The 21,892-nt window shown below is 46.2% G+C and overlaps 1 protein-coding gene and 1 long non-coding RNA gene across 2 annotated transcripts in view; both read right to left on the bottom strand.

Moving 5' to 3' along the window:
- LOC119418699 (myelin transcription factor 1-like protein) overlaps positions 1–8,103 on the bottom strand; it is a 26,065-nt gene extending 17,962 nt beyond the window's left edge. Inside the window, exons 1-4 of the mRNA XM_037686035.1 lie at positions 7,915–8,103; positions 7,736–7,827; positions 7,526–7,629; positions 7,233–7,376 (exon numbers count right to left, since the gene is read on the bottom strand). Coding sequence (XP_037541963.1) covers positions 7,233–7,376; positions 7,526–7,629; positions 7,736–7,827; positions 7,915–8,027 — 453 coding nt within the window. The 5' untranslated portion in view covers positions 8,028–8,103. The remainder of the gene's footprint in view (positions 1–7,232; positions 7,377–7,525; positions 7,630–7,735; positions 7,828–7,914) is intronic.
- An 8,622-nt stretch (positions 8,104–16,725) lies between these two features.
- On the bottom strand, positions 16,726–17,724 carry LOC119418700. Its single transcript, XR_005187214.1, has 3 exons — positions 17,675–17,724; positions 17,532–17,594; positions 16,726–16,796 (listed from the first exon to the last, which is right to left on the bottom strand). It is a non-coding gene; the product is annotated as an uncharacterized LOC119418700 (long non-coding RNA).
- Between the last annotated feature and the right edge of the window lie 4,168 nt (positions 17,725–21,892).

The following is a 21,892-nucleotide window of genomic DNA, read 5'->3' as shown; positions in this document are numbered from 1 at the left end:
TCAACCTCTCCTGTGCCTGGATCCCTTTTGCCTGGTGCCTCTAATCCGGCCAGTGCCTGCCCTGCCAGCCGCTGGACTCTCTCTCTGGAGCTCCCCGGAGGATTGGAACCCACCTCTGGATCAAACTGTAAGAGATTCACAGAAAACAATCTTCCAACTATTTGGAACTCTGCCTCGTCCTGACTGTCCTCCTCTACCTCCTCCAGGAGCTGCAGAGGAGCTGTACCAGAACTGTTGTCTTTACACTCGTAAATAAACACAGTTTCTTTTGTATTCCACCTGAGTCTGTCTCGTTCCGGGTCTCATACAAATCTGGGTTCCCCTCGGTTACGACACCTTATACTCCTTCTCGGGCCTTGAGATCATCAGACCAGCTGCTTTTGGCCGTACCAAAAACCAGGCTGAAGCTCAGAGGAGATCGGGTGTTTTCAGTCATGGGCCCTAAACTCTGGAATAATCTGGCCATCAACATTCGACAGGCCACCTCAGTCTCTATTTTTAAACCTCTACTCAAAACACACCTGTACTCATTGACATTTAACACAGTGTGATCTCATTGGGTATTTCATTGTTCATGATAGTGTTCATCCATTTTGCTTTTACTCCCTGACATTACATGCAGAGTGATTTGATTTAGTATTTCATTGTTTCTCATTATATTTAATGTTTTTATGCTTTTATTCATGTTGCTGTAATATGTTGATATTAATATTTGATGCTGTGATCTTTTTTAGTAAGCACTTTGATAACAGTTACTGTTTTAAATGTGCTATATAAATAAATGTGACTTGACTTGACATGTCCACGGCCTTGGGGGAGGGAGGGGTGAGGAGACAGACAGAGCATCTTTGTTTTTCATAACATTCCAGGAGGAGTTGAGATAGTCCTCTTCATGCCAGGAGGAGTTGAGATAGTCCTCTTCCAAGACCAGATCCACAGTTTGGGTCCGGCAGAACTCATAGTTTGCAGTTCTGCTTTTGAAAGTCTCCCTGGTCCATTCCTCTGATGGTGACTCCAAACAGTCAAACTGATTATTTACAACAAAAGTCGAGCTCACAGCTTCTCCAAGATTATTCCTTCAACTGTTCATGGGTGCTGCCAGAAAGTTCACAGTCCTGATTAGAGCTGTGAATCAATAAAAAAAAAAAAATCAGATTAATCACACTCTGGGGCTGTCCATCCATCCATTTTCTTCCGCTTATCTGGGGTCGTGTTGCGGGGGTAGCAGCCTAAGTAGGGAGGCCCAGACTTCCCTCTCCCCAGCCACTTGGGCCAGCTCTTCCGGGGGAATCCCGAGGTGTTCCCAGGCCAGCCGAGAAACATAGACCCTCCAGCGTGTCCTGGGTTTTCCTCTGGGCTTCCTCCCGGTGGGACGTGTCCGGAACACCTCACCATGGAGTCGTCCAGGAGGCATCCTAAACAGATGCCCAAGCCACCTCAACTGGCTCCTCTCGACGTGGAGAAGCAGCAGCTATACTCTGAGTCTCTCCCGGATGGTCGAGCTCTGCACCGTATCTCTAAGGGAGAGCCCAGACACCCTGCGGAGAAATTTCATTTTGGCTGCTTGTATCCGAGATCTCATTCTTTCGGTCACAACCCAAAGCTCGTGACCATAGATGAGGGTAGGAACGTAGATTGATCGGTAAATTGAGAGCTTCGCCTTTTGACTCAGCTCTCTCTTCACCACGACAGACCTGTACAGCGCCTGATTCACTGCAGACGCTGCACCAATCCGCCTATCGCTCTCACGCTCCATTTTTCCCTCATTCGTGAACAAGACCTGAAGATACTTGAACTCCTCCACTTGGGGTAGGACCTCCTCCCTGACCCGGAGAGGACACTCTACCCTTTTCCGGCTCAAGACCATGGCCTCGGACTTGGAGGAACTGATCTTCATCCAGGCCATGTCGCACTCTGCTGCGAACCGCTCCAGCGAAAGCTGTAGATCAAGATCTGATGAAGCCAATAAGACCACATCATCTGCAAAAAGCAGAGATGCAATCCTAAGGCCACCAAAACAGACCCCCTCAACACCTTGGCTGCACCTAGAAATTCTGTCCATAAAAGTTATGAACAGAATCGGTGACAAAGGGCAACCTCGGCAGAGTCCAACTCTCACCGGGAACAAGCCCGACTTACTGCCGGCGATGCGGGCCAGGCTCTGACACGGTCATACAGGGACCTAACAGCCCGTATCAAAGGGCCCGGTACCTCATACTCCCAGAATACGCCCACAGGGTTCCTCAAGGGACGCGGTCGAACGCCTTCTCCAAGTCCACAAAGCACATGTAGACCGTTTGGGCAAACTCCCACGCACCCTCCAGGACCCTGCTGAGAGTGTAGAGCTGGTCTAGTGTTCCACGGCCAGGACAAAAACTGCACTCCTCCTCCTGAATCCGAGGTTCGACTATCTGATGGACCCTCCTCTCCAGAACCCCCGAATAGACCTTACCAGGGAGGCTTAAGAGCATGATTCCCCTGTAGTTGGAACACACTCTACGGTCCCACTTTTTGAATAGGGGTACCGCCACCCGGTCTGCCAATCCAGGGGAACGTCCCCCGATGCCCATGCAATATTCCAGAGTTGTGTAAGCAAACACAACCCTACAACATCCAGAGCCTTAAGGAACTCCGGGCAAATCACATCCACCCCTGGGGCCCTGCCACCGAGGAGCTTTTTAACCACCTCGGTGACCTCAGCACCAGAGATTGGAGGGCCCGACCCAGAGTCTCCAGGCGCCGCTTCCTCAGTGGAAGACGTGCCTGTGGGATTGAGGAGGTCTTCAAAGTATTCTGCCCACTGACCCACAACATCCCGAGTTGAGGTCAGCAGCACACCACTCCCACTATAAACAGTGTTGGTGGCATACCGCTTGCCCCCCCGAGACGCTGGATGGTGGACCAGAATTGCCTCGAAGCCATGCAGAAGTCATTATCCATGGCCTCTCCAACCTCCTCCCATGCCCGAGTTTTTGCCTCAGCGACCACCCGAGCCGCATGTCGCTTGGACTGCTGGTACCCATCAGTTGCTTCCGGGGTCCCACAGGCCAACAAGGCCCAATAGGACTCCTTCTTCAGCCTGACAGCATCCCTCACCAGCGGTGTCCACCACCGGGTTCGAGGGTTGCCGCTGCGACAGGCACCGACAACCTTGTGGCCGCAGCTCCGGTAAGCCGCCTCGACAATAGAGGCACGAAACATGGTCCACTCAGACTCAATGTCCCCTACCTCCCCCGGAACATGTTCGAAGTTCTCCCCGAGGTGTGAGTTAAAACTCCGTCTCACAGGAGACTCTGCCAGACGTTCCCAGCAAACCCTCACAATACCTTTGGGTCTGCCAGGTCTGACCGGCATCCTCCCCCACCATCGGAGCCAACTCACCACCAAGTAGTGATCAGTGGACAGCTCCGCCCCTCTCTTCACCCCAGTGTCCAAGACATGTGGCCGCAGATCAGATGAGATGACGACAAAGCCGATCATCGAACTGCGGCCTAGGGTGTCCTGGTGCCAAGAGCACATATGGACACCCTTATGCTTGAACAAGGTGTTCGTTATTGACAATCCATGACGAGCACAGAAGTCCTACAACAGAACACCATTCGGGTTCAGATCAGGGGTCCGTTCCTCCCAACCACACCCCTCCAGGTCTCACTGTCATTGCCCACATCAGCATTGAAGTCCCCCAGCAGAACAAGGGAGTCCCCAGGAGGTGCACTTTCCAGTACCCCCTCCAAGGACTCCAGAAAGGGTGGATAATCTTAACTGCTGTTTGGTGCTTAAGCACAAACGACAGTCAGAACCTGTCCCCCCACACGTAGGCGGAGGGAGGCCACCCTCTCATTCACCGGGGTGAACCCCAACACATAGGCACCAAGTTGGGGGGCAATAAGTATGAACACTCCTGCTCGGTACATCTCAGCAGGGGCAACTTCAGAGTGGAAGAGTGTCCAGCCCCTCTCAAGGAAACTGGTTCCAGAGCCAGAGCCATGCGTAGAGGTGAGTCTGACTATTTCTAGCCGGAACCTCTCAGCCTCACACACCAGCTCAGGCTCCTTCCCCACCAGTGAGGTGACATTCCACGTCCCAAAAGCCAGCTTTTGTAGCCAAGGATCAGACCGCCAGGGTCCCCGCTCTCGGCCACCACCCATCCCACATTTGCACCCGACCCCTTTGGCCCCTCCCACAGGTGGTGAGCCCATGGGCAGGGGGACCCACGTCTCCTCTTTGGGCTGTGCCTGGCTGAGCTCCATGGGTAAAAGCCCGGCCACTAGGCGCTCGCCCGCGTGCCCCACCTCCAGGCCTGGCTCCAGAGTGGGGCCCCGGTGACCCATGTTCGGGCAAGGGAGCATTATGTACATTTGTATTTCTTATCATCGGGGTCTTTGGGCTGCACTTTGTCTGGTCCCTCACCTAGGACCTGTCTGCCATGGGTGACCCTACTTGTGGCATAAAACCCCTGACAGCATAGCTCCTAGGATCATTGGGACACTCAAACCCCTTCACCACGGTAAGGTGGCAGCCCAGGGAGGTCTGTGATTAATCTGAATAATCACTTTGCTTAACTTTGTAAGCTTGAAATGTAAATATGCAGGTTTTCATAAATTGTTGAAAAAAATGTTTTATTGTTTCAAACCAAAGAGTTTTCCAGGTTTTCCTGCTCGGCAAGATTTACAGAAGACATTTTGTTTCAAACATTAATTTATAAATGTTAACTCTAATGTCGCATTAAGTGACCTCTGTGTCCTCATTCTGTCCTCACTCTGTCCTCTGTGTCCTCTGTCCTCACTCTGTCCTCACTCTGTCCTCACTCTGTCCTCTGTGTTCTCTGCCCTCACTCTGTCCTCTGCATCCTCTGTCCTCACACTGTCCTCTGCGTCCTATGTCCTCACTCTGTCCTCTGCATCCTATATCCTCTCTCTGTCCTCTGTCCTCACTCCAACTACCTCCATGTCCTCTCTAACTGCATCCATATATCTCCTCTTTGTCTTTTTCCTGCAGCTGCATTTCTAACATCCTTCTACCAATATACACACTGTCCCTCCTCTGGACATGTCCAAACCACTATGCCTCCTCTGGACATGTCCAAATCACTGTCCCTCCTCTGGACATGTCCAAGCCACTGTCCCTCCTCTGGACATGTCCAAACCATCTCAGTGTGTCCTCTCTAACTTTATCTCCCAGTTGTTCAACCAGTGCTGTACCTCTGATGATCTCATTCCTAACAGGATGTGTGATATGGTATGAAATTCATATCACGATATGTATTGTGACGGGTGGTGGTAACAATGTATTTCATATGTTTTTGATACAAAACTTGCAATAAGGAATTTAAAAAAACCCATAGGTTGTCATTTTGCCAGCATTTATTTTGAAAACTGCTATACCACAAAATAATCTCAAGCAAGAACACTCCACTACCAGCAGTTTCCAGAGTTTTTAAATAATAAACAAATCAAGTATTAGGCTTCTTTCTTGTAGTGCAGAACAGTGCAAAAGATATCAAATGTAGTTGTAGCCATATGTTTTTAACAAAAGAACATGTTGTTAACTCTTAACAGTTTCCAGTCTTCAGTACAATCTGGTATTTCACATCCATCCATCCATTATCTTTACCCGCTTATTCCATTTTGGGTCACGGGGGTCGCTGGTGCCCATGTCCAGCAAACGCTGTGCGAGGGGTGGGGTACACCCTGGACGGGTCGCAAGTCCATCACAGGGCCAAATAGAGACAAACAACCATTCACTCTCTCATTCACACCTAGGGACAATTTAGAGTTACCAATCAACCTAACATGCAAGTTTTTGGTCTGTGGGAGGAAACCGGAGCACTCGGAGAAAACCCACGCATGCACGGAGAGAACATGCAAACTCCACCCAGAAAGGCCCCTGGACCGGGGTTTGAGCCAAGGACCTTCTCGCTGAGAGGCAGCAGCTCTACCAGTTGCGCCACCGTGCTGCCCGGCTTCAAACATAAAGATATAAAATGTTAATTTTTTGTGAAGAATCAACAACAAGTGGGACACAATCGTGACGTAGAATGAATTTTATTGGATGTGTCAAACTTTTCTAACAAATAAAAAACTGAAAAGTGGGGCGTGTAATATTATTGGGCCCCCTTGCGTTAATACTTTGTAGCGCCGCCTTTTGCTGCAGTTCCAGCTGCAAGTCTCTTGGGGTATGTCTCTGTCAGTTTTGAACATGGAGACACTGAAATTCTGCCCATTCTTCCTGCAAAACAACTCGAGCTCAGTGAGGTTGGATGGAGAGCGTTTGTGAACAGCAGTCTTCAGCTCTTTCCACAGATTCTGGATTGGATTCAGGTCTGGACTTTGACTTGGCCATTCCAACACCTGGATATGTTTATTTGTGAACCATTCCATTGTAGATGTGTCTTTATGTTTTGGATCATTGTCTTGTTGGAAGATAAATCTCCGTCCCAGTCTCAGGTCTCTTACAGACTCAAACAGGTTTTCTTCCAGAATGGTCCTGTATTTGGCCCCATCCATCTTCACATCAATTCTGACCATCTTCCCTGTCCCTGCTGACGAAAAGCAGGCCCAAACCATGATGCTGCCACCACCATGTTTGACAGTGGGGATGGTGTGTTCAGGGTGATGAGCTGTGTTGCTTTTACTCCAAACATATCGTTTTGCATTGTGTCCAAACAGTTGGATTTTGGTTTCATGTGACCAGAGCACCTTCTTCCACATGTTTGGTGTCTCCCAGGTGACAAACTTTAAATGACACTTTTTATGGATATCCTTGATAAATGTCTTTCTTCTTGCCACTCTTCCATAAAGGCCAGATTTGTGCAGTGTATGACTGATTGTTGTCCTATGGACAGACTCTCCCACCTCAGCTGTAGATCTCTGCAGTTCATCCAGAGTGATCATGGGCCTCTTGGCTGCATCTCTGATCAGTCTTCTTCTTGTTCCAGATGAAAGTTTAGAGGGACGACCGGGTCTTGGTAGATTTGCAGTGGTCTGATACTCCTTCCATTTCAATATGATTGCTTGCACAGTGCTCCTTGGGATGTTTAAAGCTTGGGAAATCTTTTTGTATCCAAATCCAGCTTATTTGTGTCCCTGTTGGACAGGTTGTGTGCATGTTGGACAGTGTGTGTCCCTGTTGGACAATGTGTGTCCCGGTTGGACAGTTTGTGTCTCTGTTGGACAGTGTGTGTCCCTGTTGGACAGTTTGTGTCCCTGTTGGACAGTGTGTGTCCATCTCACCATTTGTGGAAGCTGGATGTTTGCCAGGCTGTGGATCAGTGATTGGCTGAGGTTGGCAAGTTCATGAAGCAACGAGTCATTCTGCCGTTCGATCACCTTGTTTTCTTCCTCAATGGACTTCAGGTTTGTCTCCATGGTGGTGATCTGACAGAGACATCATGAGGACATGTTCCAGTTCCAAAATTACAAAATATTTCTGGCTCAGTTTAATAGATTTTACACACAAATAATCTTTTTATAATAAACAGTCAGACAGTTTCAATCCCCAGAATGATAAACAAAGATGGTCTCACTTGTGTCCTCAGTTTTATCATCTCTGACTCCACTTGATTGTTGGATTCATTTAGATCTTTGATTTCTTCATCCAGCTGTTTGATTTCTTCATCGTTTTCAATTCCTAAAACCAAACAGAAGTTCTCAAAGTGTTTTGCCTTCAAACAAGTGTAACATGATTTCTTAAAGACAACAAAATAAATGAGGACATTAGTTATTCAGGCTCAGACCTTTGCCTGTTCTTTGCTTAATTGTCAGCATTTCTGTACTACTCATCCTGGCCTTCTTCATGGCCAAAGTGGCGCGGGGACAACCGGAGAGGCTGAGGAGGGCAAACAGGGGATACAAACTTCTGAACTGAGGTGATATTAGTGTTGATAAAGGAATGAAGCTCCCTGAGATGACTCACCTGCGGTGGGTTAGGAAGCTCCCACTGACATGTCCCGAGCCATCGCAGCCAGGAGTTGGGCATGTCATCCCATCCGTTTTCCCAGACTTCCACACAAACTGGGCGCCGTTCATGTAGCTGTCTTTCTGCCTCTTGGCCGCCAGGGGACAGCCAGATGCACTGCGATGAGAAGCATACTTCCCCGTCACATGACCCTGTCCATCACAACCTGGGACTGGACACCTGAGAGGAGGAATCAACAGCAGGAGAACCACACCTGACACTAGGAACCAACAGGAAAACTACACCAGGAGTGGCACTAGTTTGGGACATTCTGCCTGATGTCCTGATACATGCTCAATAATCCAGGTAGAAAAATCTAAAAAAAAGTTAAATCTGGTCCTCTGGACATTCAAAAAAAAAAAACTGTAGAAACGTTTCGTCTTTCATCCTAAAGACTTCCTCAGTCTGAGGTGCTGTATTCAGCTCAGTCTTATAAATAGCACCTTCTCAGAGTGGATCAACCAGTTTGCTGCTGACAACCAAAACCAGATGCTCACATGATCAAGAAGGACCATCAGTCTAACAATGGATCATTAGCACCCTGATGAGCCTGTCTTGTGTGGGATTTCTCCTTCTGCCTGGCTCCTGAGTTAGTGGGGACGCTGTCTGCTCTGCGGTACAGAGTCCTGATGACTCCTAACTTGTGCTCCAAAGGGTGATGGGAGTCAAACTGCAAATATTGGTCTGTGACAGGCTCTAGAGCAATGTGGATATCCTAACTGGGCCTTCCTGAAAGCAGAGAAGAAACCTGGACTCCAGTCAGCCATCAGGTGAAAAGGAGGAACCCAGACCCAGACCAGTGGTCATTCCATATGTTGAGAGAGTATCAGAGAAACTGAGACGTTTATTTTCTAAACACAACATCCCAGTGGCTTTTAAACCCCAAAATACATTAAAGACTGGTTCATCCCAAAGATCCAGTCCCCTGGCACAAACAGTAATATTGTGTATGTTGTTCAGTGTCAGGAGGGTGATCAGTCTTACATCGGGGAAACTAAACAGCCACTGCCCAAAAGGATGGACCAACCCAGAAGATCAACATCATCAGGTCAGAACTCTGAGGTCTACACTCATCTCCAGGCCAGCGGTCACTCTTTCAGGAATGAAGATGTTCAAATCCTGGATAGAGAGGAACGATGGTTTGAGAGAAGAGTAAAGGAGGCCATCTTTGTGAAAAGAAATCGTCCATCATTAAACAGGGGTGGAGGCCTCCGTGTTCAACTGTCCCCCTCTTACAATGCTGTGATTGCTAGTATCACTCAGCCTCCTGTGAATAGTAAACAGCCATCAGGTGCTAATGATCCATTGTTAGGCTGATGGTCCTTCTTGACCATGTGAGCAGCTTGTTTTGGTTGTCAGCAGCAAACTGGTTGATCCAGTCTGAGAAGGTGCTATTTAAGAGACTGAGCTGAATACAGCACCTCAGACTGAGGAAGTCTTTTGGAAGAAAGACAAAACATTCTTTTTTTTTTTAATGTCCAGAGGACCAGCTTTAACTTTTTTATATTCTGCCTGATGGTTAAACCAGGCACTAAGGAGCACAAGCCAGTGTATCTCTTGTGATGGTCCCAAGCCCGGGTAAATGGTGAGGGTTGTGTCAGGAATGGCATCTGAATTAAAACACTTTTGCCAAAACCATAATGCGAGTACATCAAAGCGAAACCATACCGGATCGGTCGAGGCCCGGGTTAACGACCACCACTGGTGCTGTTGACAAACAGGGTGCCGGTGGAAATAGTGCTACTGTTAGGGGATGACCACGAGGAGGGAAACGTGTCAGGAGACAGAGGGAGAAGAGGAAAGTGAAGAATGTAGGACTGAGGGTTGAAGCTCTAAATGTAAATGTGGGGACAATGACAGGCAAAGGTAGAGAGCTGGCTGACATGATGCTGAGAAGGAAGGTAGATGTTTTATGTGTCCAAAAGACCAAGTGGAAGGGCAGCAAGGCTCGCAGCATTGGAGCAGGGTTCAAACTGTTTTACCATGGTGTGGATAGAAAGAGAAATGGAGTAGGGGTGGTCCTGAAGGAGGAGTTGGCAAAGAATGTAGTAGAGGTGAAGAGAGTGTCAGATAGGGTGATGTGCCTGAAGGTAGAAGTCATAGGCGTCGCAACCATTATATGTGAAGGGGACAAGTCCCTCCCACATTAAAAAACCGTTCATGTTGACCCCCCCCCCCCACACACACACACACGCACACTTTTACTATGAAACATTAGTTCAGTCTGCACAATTTCTTTTTCTTCGTTAACAAATCCATTCCACTTGATCAATAGGAGAATACGCAAGCTACTAAAACTCCACTCCAGGTTTTCCTGGTTACCTCCAGCTCTAACACAGAGCAAAAACTGTGCAGGTGCTGAGTCTCCAGCCTCGGCAGAAAACGCGCACAGGTGGAGGAGATGGAGACGCCTCTGTGTTGCTCGCTCGCCAGTTTAGCAGCTTAGTGCGGGTAGTTGTTGACTGGGGGGTTGCTCATAAACATATATTCATGTTAGGAGTATGCATGAGAGGAGCTACGTCTGTAGCATCTTATCTTAGCAGTAACTGTGATGCTGTAAGACTCTGCAGGTGTAAGAGACACTGTGTGTTCAGGTGCATTAAAGTTGAAATGTCTTTAAACCCCCACACCTTATTGTCCTCAAGCTTCATGAGAAACATCATTTAGATGGGTAGTGTTGAACACAAGTAAGAAAGTCCAGAGGTGATGTTTTTTATTTAGTGCTGACCTGCCGACCACTCTGTATTAAAGTGTATTAAAGTTAAAATGTCTTTAAAACCCACAGCTGAATTTACACAAACGGTGCGAAACATGATTTAAATGTGTGGAATTAAAGGAAATCTAGGTGAAATGTTGCTTTTTTTGTAAATTAGTGCACACTTCTTTGCACGCACACCTACACACATCATTGTGTCCCCCCCCCACATTACGGATGCTTCTGATGATGCACTTAGTAGAAGTAGAAGGTCTGACGCTACATGTTGTCAGTGGTTATGCTCCACAGGTTGGATGTGTGTTGGGGTTCACCCCGGTGAATGAAAGGGTAGCCTCCCTCCGCCTACGTGTGGGGGGACAGGTTCTGACTGTCGTTTGTGCTTACGCACCAAATGGCAGTTCAGATTATGCGCCCTTTTTGGAGTCCATGGAGGGGGTACTGGAAAGTGCACCTCCTGGGGACTCCCTTGTTCTGCTGGGGGACTTCAATGCTCACGTGGGCAATGACAGTGAGACCTGGAGGGGTGTGGTTGGGAGGAAAGGCCCCCCTGATCCGAACCCGAGTGGTGTTCTGTTGTTGGACTTCTGTGCTCGTCATGGATTGTCAATAACGAACACCATGTACAAGCATAAGGGTGTCCATATGTGCTCTTGGCACAAGGACACCTAGGCCGCAGTTCGATGATCGACTTTGTGGTCGTCTCATCTGATCTGCGGCCACATGTCTTGGACAGTCGGGTGAAGAGAGGGGTGGAGCTGTGCACTGATCACTACCTGGTGGTGAGTTGGCTCCGATGGTGGGGGAGGATGCCGGTCAGACCTGGCAAACCCAAACGTATTGTGAGGGTTTGCTGGGAACGTCTGGCAGAGTCTCCTGTGAGACGGAGCTTTAACTCCCACCTTTGGTGGAACTTCAAACATGTTCCGGGGGAGGTGGGGGACATTGAGTCTGAGTGGGCCATGTTCCATGCCTCTATTGTCGAGGCGGCTTACCAGAGCTGCGGCCGCAAGGTTGTCGGTGCCTGTCGCGGCTGCAACCCTGGAACCCGGTGGTGGACACCGTCGGTGAGGGATGCTGTCAGGCTGAAGAAGGAGTCCTATCGGGCCTCTTTGGCCTGTGGGACCCCAGAAGCAGCTAATGGGTACCGGCAGTCCGAGCGACAAGCGGCTCGGGTGGTTGCTGAGATAAAAACTCGGGCATGGGAGGAGTTCAGAGAGGCCATGGAGAATGACTTTCGCATGGCTTCGAGACAATTCTGGTCCACCATCCGGCGTCTCAGGAGAGGAAAAGTGGTACACCACCAACACTGTTTATAGTAGGGGTGGTATACTGCTAACCTCAACTCGGGATGTTGTGGGTCAGTGGGAGGAATACTTTGAAGACCTCCTCAATTCCACCGGCACGTCTTCCACTGAGGAAGCGGAGCCTGGGGACTCTGGGTCGGGCCCTCCAATCTCTGGTGCTGAGGTCACCGAGGTGGTTAAAAAGCTCCTCGGTGGCAGGACCCCGGGGGGTGGATGAGATTTGCCCAGAGTTCCTTAAGGCTTTGGATGTTGTAGGCTTATGTTGGCTTACACGACTCTGCAATATTGCGTGGACATCGAGGGAAGTTCCCCTGGATTGGCAGACTGGGGTGGTGGTCCCCCTATTCAAAAAGGGGGACTGTAGAGTGTGTTCCAACTACAGGGGGATCACGCCCTTAAGCCTCCCTGGTAAGGTCTATTTGGGGGTTCTGGAGAGGAGGGTTCGTCTGATAGTCGAACCTCAGATTCAGGAGGAGCAGTGCGGTTTTCGTCCTGGCCGTGGAACACTGGACCAGCTCTACACTCTCAGCAGGGTACTGGAGGGTGCGTGGGAGTTTGCCCAACCGGTTTACATGTGCTTTGTGGACTTAGAGAAGGCGTTAGACCTTGCCCCTCAGGGAACCCTGTGGGGGGTACTCTAGGAGTATGGGGTACCGGGCCCTTTGATATGGGCTGTTAGGTTCCTGTATGACCGGTGTCAGAGCCTGGTCCGCATTCCCGGCAGTAAGTCGGGCTAGTTCCTGGTGAGAGGTGGACTCCGTCAAGGTTGCCCTTTGTCACCGATTCTGTTCATAACTTTTATGGACAGAATTTCTATGTGCAGTCAAGGTGTTGAGGGGATCCATTTTGGTGGCCTTAGGATTGCGTCCCTGCTTTTTGCAGATGATGTGGTCCTGTTGGCTTCATCAGATCTTGATCTAGAGCTTTCGCTGGAGCAGTTCGCATCAGAGTGCGACATGGCCGGGATGAAGATCAGTTCCTCCAAATCCGAGGCCATGGTCTTGAGCCAGAAAAGGGTAGAGTGCCCTCTCCTGGTCAGGGAGGAGGTCCTGCCCCAAGTGGAGAAGTTCAAGTATCTTCTTCAAGTACACTTTGTATCTTAAATGGCCTTGCACCCCATTTACCTCTCTGAGCATCTGGAACCTTACGTTCCCTCTCGGGCCCTGAGATCATCCGATCAGCTGCTTTTAGCTGTTCCAAAAACAAGACTGAAGCTTAGAGGAGATCGGGCTTTTTCAGTTATGGGCCCCAAGCTCTGGAACAACCTGCCCCCCAACATCAGGCAGGCCACCTCCCTTCCTCACTTCAAATCTCTGCTTAAAACACATCTGTTGTCACGGGCATTTCACACAGTGTAAATTGATCTAGAGTTCTTTAATCTGTGACCCTATGTTTTAAATACTTTTTATTAATTCTTCAGTTATTATTATTAGTGTATTGTATATATATTTTTTCTTTTTAATTTTACTCTCATTGATTGTTGTTGTTGTTGTTGTTTTTGTTGTTGTTATTGTTGTTGTTGTTAAGCACTTTGATAACAGTTTCTGTTTTAAATGTGCTCTATAAATAAAGTTGACTTGACTATCTTGGGGTCTTGTTCACGAATGAGGGAAAAATGGAGTGTGAGATCGATAGACAGATAGGTGCAGCGTCTGCAGTGAAGCGAGCGCTGTACAGGTCTGTCAGGGTGAAGAGAGGGCTGAGTCAAAAGGCAAAGCTCTCAGTTTACCAATCGATCTACGTTCCTACCCTCATCTATGGTCATGAGCTTTGGGTTGTGACTGAAAGAACGAGATCTCGGATACAAGCGGCCGAAATGAGTTTTCTCCGCAGGGTGTCTGGGCTTTCCCTTAGAGATAGGGTGAGAAGCTCGATCATCCAGGACGGATTCAGAGTAGAGCCGCTGCTTCTCCAAGTCGAGAGGAGCCAGTTGAGGTGGCTTGGGCACCTGTTTAGGATGCCTCTTGGACGCCTCCCTGGTGAGGTGTTCTGGACACGTCCCACCGGGTGGAGACCCAGAGGAAGACCCAGGGCACGCTGGAAAGACTATGTTTCTTGGCTGGCCTGGGAATGCCTCAGGATTCCCCCGGAGGAGCTGGACCAAGTGGCTGGGGAGAGGGAAGTCTGGGCCTCCCTACTTAGGCTGCTACCCCCACGACCCGACCCCGGATACGTGGAAGAAAATGGATGGATGGAAGTTGGATGTGATGAGGAGGAGAAATATACATTTTGGAAATATCTGGAAAAAGTAATAGAGAGTATTCCCAGGGAGGAGAGAGTGGTGATGGGAGCAGACCTGAATGGACATGTTGGTGAAGGAAACAGAGGGGATGAGGAAGTGATGGGTAGGTTTAGTGTCAAGGAAAGACACCAGGAAGGACAGATGGTGGTGGATTTCACCAAGAGAATGGAAATGGCTGTACTCAACACTTATTTCCAAAAGAGGGAGAGACATAGAGTGACCTATAAGAGTGGAGGAAGGAGTACGCAGGTCGACTACATTCTGTGTAGAAGAGGAAACCTGAGTGAGATTGGAGACTGTAAGGTTGCGGCAGGAGAGAGCGTGACCAGACAGCATCGGATGGTTGTGTGCAGATTGATTGTTGTTGTGAAGAAGAGAAAAAGAGTAAAATCAGAGAAGAAGACCAAATGGTGGAAGATGAAGAAGGAAGAATGTTGTGAGAAATTCAGAGAGGAGCTGTTAAAGGCTCTGGGTGGTAAGAAAGAGCTTCCAGATGACTGGACTACTACAGCAACAGTAATTAGAGAGACAGATAGGAAGGTACTTGGTGTGTCATCTGGACAGAGAATGGATGATAAGGAAACCTGGTGGTGGAATAGTGAAGTGCAGGAAGCTGTTCAAAGAAAGAGATTAGCCAAGAAGAAATATGACAGTGAGATGACTGAAGAGAGGAGACAGGAATATAAGGAGATGGGACGTAGAGCAAAGAGGGAAGTAGCTAAGGCAAAGCAGAGGGCGTATGATGAGTTGTATGGGAGACTGGACACTAAAGAGGGCAAGAAGGACTTGTACCGATTGGCAAGACAGAGGGATCAGGCTGGAAAGGATGTGCAGCAGGTTAGGCTTATTAAAGACAGGAATGATAATGTTCTAACAAGTGAGGAGAGTGTGACGGGAAGATGGAAGGAGGACTTTGAGGAGCTAATGAATGAAGAGAATGAAAGAGAAAGAAGAGTAAAGGTCATAGAAACTGTGGACCAGGAAGTGGGAAAGATTAGTGAGGGTGAAGTCCAGAAAGCTCTGAGAAGAATGAAGAGGAAGGCAGTAGGAACTGATGACATACCAGTGGAGGTTTGGAAATGGAGAGATGGCAGTGAGGTTTTTGACTCAAATATTCAATGGCATATTTGAGGGTGAGAAAATGCCTGAGGAATGGAGAAGAAGTGTGCTGTTGCCCATTTTTAAGAACAAGGGTGATGTACAGAGTTGTAGCAACTACAGGGGAATTAAGTTGATGAGCCACACAATGAAGATCTGGGAGAGAGTTGTGGAAGCAAGACTTGGACCAGAGGTGACTATCTTTGAGCAGCAGTATGGTTTCATGCTAAGAAAGAGCACCACAGATGACATCATTGCTTTGAGGATGCTGATGGAGAAGTACAGAGAGGGTCAGAAAGAACTCCACTGTGTCTTTGTGGATTTAGAAAAAGCATATGACAGCGTGCCAAGAGAGGATGTGTGGTATTGCATGAGGAAATCTGGAGTGGCAGAAAAGTATATTAGACTGGTACAGGACATGTATGAGGACAGCAGGACAGTGGTGAGATGTGCTGTAGGAGTGACAGATAGCTTCAAGGTGGAGGTGGGAGTGCAAGGATCGGCTCTGAGCCCTTTTTTGTTTGCTCTGGTGATGGACCGACTAACTGATGAGGTTAGGCAGGAATCCCCGTGGACGATGATGTTTGCAGATGACATTGTGATCTGTGGTGAGAACAGGTAGAAGAGAACTTGGAGAGGTGGATGTATGCACTTGAAAGAAGAGGAATGAAAGTCAGCCGTAGTAAGACAGAGTCCATGTGTGTGAATGAGAGGGAGGAGGTGGAACAGTGAGGCTACAAAGAGCAAAGGTCACAAAGGTGCAGAACTTGAAGTACTTGGGGTCCACTGTCCAGGAAAATGGGGAATGTTGAGCAGCAGTATGGTTGTTGTAAAGAATTGAAAAAGAGAGTCCAGGCAGGATGGAGTGGATGGAGAAAAGATTCAGGAGTGATTTGTGACAAAAGGTTGTCAGCAAAGATCAAAGGTAAAGTTTACAAGACAGTGGTGAGACCAGCTATGTTGTATGGTCTGGAGACAGTGGCATTGACAAAAAGACAGGAGAAAGAACTTGAATTGCAGAAATGAAGATGCTAAGGTTCTCCTTTGGAGAGACAAGGCTGGATAAAATTAGGAATCAGATCATCAGAGGTACAGCACAGGTTGTACAACTGGGAGATAAAGTTAGGGAGGCCAGACTGAGATGGTTTGGACATGTCAAGAGGAGGGACCGTGGGTATATTGGTAGAAGGATGTTAGAAATGCAGCTGCCAGGAAAAAGACAATGAGGAGATACATGGATGCAATTAGAGAGGACATGGAGGTAGTTGTAGTGAGGACAGTGTGAGGTGGAGGAGGATGACTCGCTGTGGCGACCCCTGAAGAGGGAAAAGCCATAAGAAAAAGAAGAAGAAGATTCTGCCTGAAGGTTAGGGTGTTGAAAATATTAAAGTCTTACTTGATCGGCTCCTGCTCATCGTTTTCTTCTTTGCTGTGGAGGATTTTCATGCCACTTTTCTTGGCTCGAGGACAACCAGAGAGACTGTGAGAAAAAAACAGAAATGAATTCAAACAATTTAAACAAATTAAATCACTTCTTGGTCCACTGCCTTCATACATCTCCTCTTACAAGTCTCTGTGTGAGTGCAGCTACAGCGTGCGCTCTCAGGACATTATTACCTGCAGTGTTCCCTCAGTGAGGACTGAACTAGACAAAAGGACCTTCTCCTACTTCGCTCCTGTTTCCTGGAATATCTTGTAAAAAGATCTGAAGCTCTCGACCTTGACCTCGCTAAGTGGCTTCAAACATCTGTTAAGTTCCTGGCAAGAACCAACGCACATGTTCCTGGTTTTAGTTTTCTACACCACCTTATAATGTAGCTGTTTTTTTTTGCTACATTTCCTTTTAATTATCCCTTTAATTATCATTTTGTTTTCAATTGTTAAAAAAAAATTGTATGCATCATTTGTGGTTGTCTATTGTTGTCCACTGTTGTCATCACTCTGTTAAAATCCAGGTCTCTCTTGTAAATGTCGTTGTGGCTCAATGGACTAACCTGTTTAAATAAAGGTTGAATGAATGAATTCCTAAATAAAAACAGAAACAAATATAAACAAAAACTTAACATCCAGATTTAACAACTAATAGATAAAAACAACAAATAAACAGAAAAATGTCCAAAAACAGAAGAAAAAAACTCTGAAAATTGCAGAATAAATTTTACACTTGTGTTCTCGTTATTCTGTGTCTGGTGTGAACAGCTACTGTTTCCTGTACCTCCTGTGGGAGGCGTAGTTTCCAGTGATGTGACCTGATCCATCACAGCCAGGGGTTGGACACCTAACCAAAAAACAGCACCATCAGCAGTCACACAGAGGAATAGCATTGGTCAGAGTTTTGTGGCGATTTGAAAAACTCACTTTAGGTCTTGAGAGTTGTTTGTCAAGATGCCACGAATATTTTTATCGGGAAGCTGACAACTTGACAAACTGCAGAAGAAAAACACAATTGTTGAAAAATCACCACCATTTTCTAAAACACCTACCAGTAGTTGTTTTACAAAAGTTGTTACTTCCTGTTTCACTTTGGCTGTGCCAAGTTTAAAAGAAAATTTGACAGTTTTGTGACAAAATGGGTAAACTCATGGGTATTATGCCAAATTTCTTAAATATTAGGATGTTGTCTTTCACGTTTTACCTTTGTAGGAAATGCATGTCACAGGCTCTTCGAACTTACATGACCACAGAAACTCAGAAAGGGTAAAAGTGTGGTCCACTGCTCTATGACCAAGATAAAAGCTACACTGCTTCTTCTGTATCCGAGGTTCAACAGTTGGTTAGAGCGTCCCTTCTAACATCCTGGAGTAAATTTTCTTGGGGAGGTTGAGAAGTGTGCTCCCACTATATCTATAGCTGGAACACCCCCTTTTTTAAAAATGGTAGTCACCACCATGGAATACCTCTCTACTACCTGTGAAGTACTCTGTGATAGATCATCTTATCACAAGCAAAACTGGTTTGTTCCACTTTGGCGTAAGCTGCTGGGGGAAGAATCAGTTTTGTTGTGTGTTTCCTTGACTGATGAAGCCTTCTGGATCGAAGGCAAAATGTTTCAGCACAAAAAAAAGAAACTGTCCAGATGACCTGACTGAAAAATGTTGGATTGCATACCTGGATTATTGAGCATGGACTTTGTTACTCTGTGATAAATTCAAGGAATGTTGCCTGTCACTTAATCTGACTCAACTCATTGACTCTCCCACTAGACCAAATAAGAAATGTCCTGAAAAATCTTCCATCTTAGATCTATTTCTAACAAATATGTCTCACAAATTCCCTGGTACAGGTGTATTTGCTGATATTTTGAGTGATCATTGTGTAGTAGTGGCTCTCAGCGACATTAAAATGAAATCTTCTAAAACCAGATTAATTCAAAAAAGGGAACTGAAACGTTTTTGTGAACAGTCATTCCTTTGGGATCTGTCTCACTTTGACTGGCATCGTATTCTGTTAACTGATGACGTGAACTCTGCTTGGAACTATTTTCATAATAGTTTCATTTATTTTGTGAACAAACATGCTCCTTTTGGTCAGTTCAGAATAAAGGGATGAGACAGTCCCTGGTTTACTCCAGAGCTAGCTGACTTCCTGCACAGGAGAGATCATCTTTGGGCCACAGCCAGAAAATCTGGTTCAGACACTGATTGGTTGAGTTTTCAGCAGATGACGAATAAATGCACAACTTCCATCAAAGCCACAAAACGCAACTATTTCTTATCTCAGACCTCCAAAAATTTAAATGACCTTAAAAGATTCTGGAAAACCATTAAATCTCTCTCAGGCACCCCCCAATCATCTGACCTCCCATCACAACTTCTTGTTAACTCTGTTCCTGTGTCTAATAAGCACAAGATCCTGAACTGTTTCAACAAACATTTTGTTGCTTCTAGTTCTTTATTTGACACAGTTACTAATGGAAAATCAGCCACTTCATTTAATAACCAAACTTCTACAAATCAAATCCCTCCAACAAGTCAATCTTTAGTAAATCACACCTTATCTCTTTCTCTGTTCTCAGTTAGTGAGGTCAATAAATCGTTAAAAGGTCTAGACTCTAAAAAATCTGCAGGTCCAGATGAACTTCCACCTTATTTCTTAAGGCTGGCTGCTCATATCATCACAGTTCCGGTGTCCCACATCTTTAACCTGTCCATGAGACAAAACTCATTCCAGACACTTGGAAAACAGCCTTTGATCTACCATTGCTGAAGGGAGGTGAACCCCCTCACTGAACAACTATCGACCAATCTCTAAACTCTGCTTTTTAGCCAAGGTTCTAGAAAAACTGATAAACTCTCAAAGCAAAAATGACCTGGACTCATTTAACATCTTACCTCCACATCAATCTGGTTTCAGGAAACAACACAGCACAACCACTGCTTCACTGAAGGTTCTTAATGAAGTTGTTGAAGCACTGGATGCTAAGGATTATTGTGCAGCACTTTTCTTAGACCTGTCTAAAGATTCTGACACTGTGGATCATAACATCTTGTTTCATAAACTCTCATAAATCGGACTCTCAGAACACACCATTGGTTGGTTCTCTAACTATCTCTCAGACCGGAGGGAATGTGTTCAACATAATGGTACTTCAGTTATTTAACAGTCAACAATGGTGTACCACAAGGCTCAGTCTTAGCACCCACCCTCTTTACAATCTACATAGGTAATGTAGGTCAGAACATCCCTAATGCATCCTTACATTTCTATGCTGATGACACAGTCGTTTATTGTCGAGCTAAAACAGTTGCTAAGGCTTTCCAGTTTTTTCAAGCCACCTTTGACATCATCCAAACAGACTTGCTCTGTCTAAAACTTGTCCTAAATGCCGACAAAACCAAAGGGATGTTTTTTTTTCAAACAGGAAGTCAGTCCCAGCAGTTCTTCCTCTGATTTTATCCTCAAATTGTGTCTCTATTGAGTTTGTTGATTCCTATAAATATTTGAGTATCTTGGTCGACTCGCATCTCTCTTTTAAGCTCCACGTGGAAAACTTGGTAAAGAAACTGAAAGTTAAACTGGGTTTCTTTTTCAGAAACAGATCCTGTCTAACTCTGAATGTTAGAAAACACCTTGTATCTGTGACTTTCCTTCCCTCCATTGATTACGGTGACATTATTTACATGAACGCTCCTACAAGAACCCTGCAGATGTTGGATGCTGCCCATCAGTTCAATTCAATTCAATCCAGTTTATTTATATAGCGCCAAATTACAACAAAGTTGTCTCAGGGCACTTTACAGGAACATTCACATACATAAAAGCCAATTAGTAAAGTTCTCTATCTAAGGAATCACAATGTATTAAGATTCAGAACTGGCTGTAATTACCGTACCCACCACTGCACCCAGTATTCACTGGTTAACTGGTCACCATTAACTTCACGCAGACTCTCCTGCTGGTACATTTTCATCTTTAAATCACTTTTTGGTCTGCTGCCTTCATACATCTCCTCCTACATGTCTCTGCGTGAGTGCAGCTACAGCGTGGACTCCCAGGACATTATTACCTGCAGTGTCCCCTCAGTGCGGACTGAACTAGGTAAAAGGGTCTTCTCCTACTCCGCTCCTGTTTCTTGGAATATCTTGCAAAAAGATCTGAAGCTCTCGACCTTGACCTTTCTAAGTGGCTTCAAACATCTGTCGAGTTCCTGGCAACAACAAATGCAGACTTGTTCCTGTTTTTAGTTTTCTACACCGCCTTATAATCTAGCTGTTTTTTTCTTTCTTTTCGTTACTTTTCCTTTTCCTTTTGACTGTCCTTTTGGTTGCTATTTTGTTTTGTTTTGTTCAAAAAAGACATTTAAATTGGTATGCCTCTTTTGTGACTGTCTATTGTTGTCGTTGTTGTCCACTGTTGTCATCACTCTTTGTTAAATAAATCAGGTCTCTCTTGTAAATGAGTCTCCAAGGCTCAATGAGATTAACCTGTCTAAATAAAGGTTGAAAGTAGCAGACACCGTTCTCAGGTGTTCTCACTGTTCCCAGTTCTCAGTGTAACACTGAAAAGACATGTCAATAAGAACAGGTCCACAATGTCTTGATCCTTCAACATCTCAGAGTGACTCTTGTCTCTTCAGCTTCTAAAGAGCTGAATTATCTCAGCAACTTTGTCTATGAAAATGCAAAATGGTGGGCACAGCTAACCATAAAGTTAGCTTTGCTAACCCATATTCCACTAACCAAAAAATAGCTTTGCTAATGCTTAATGCTAAACAGGTAAAACTAATTAGTAGAAGTTAATGCTAAATCGCTGTGTTAAGATTAAGGTCAATCAGCCTGTGCCATGTCTCCTTCCAGTTGAAGCTGCAATGACCAATCACGTCTTATATGTACACATAGTAAGCCAATAGTGTGCCTTCAGCTTACTGCCACTGTATCAACCAATCTTGTCTCAATATGTATACCCATAAGCCAAGTGTTCCTAAAAGACACTTTGAGACATACCATACCATACCATACCATATCATACCATACATACCATACCATATCATACCATACCATACCATACCATATCATATCATATCATATCATACCATACCATACCATACCATACCATACCATACCATACCATACCATA

The sequence above is a fragment of the Nematolebias whitei genome, chromosome 12 (assembly GCF_014905685.2).
Source record: "Nematolebias whitei isolate Nwh7 chromosome 12, NemWhi1, whole genome shotgun sequence".
Classification (NCBI taxonomy): Eukaryota; Metazoa; Chordata; class Actinopteri; order Cyprinodontiformes; family Rivulidae; genus Nematolebias; species Nematolebias whitei.
The sequence above is the reverse complement of the archived record's forward strand: the minus strand, read 5'-3'. Positions and strand labels throughout refer to the sequence as shown.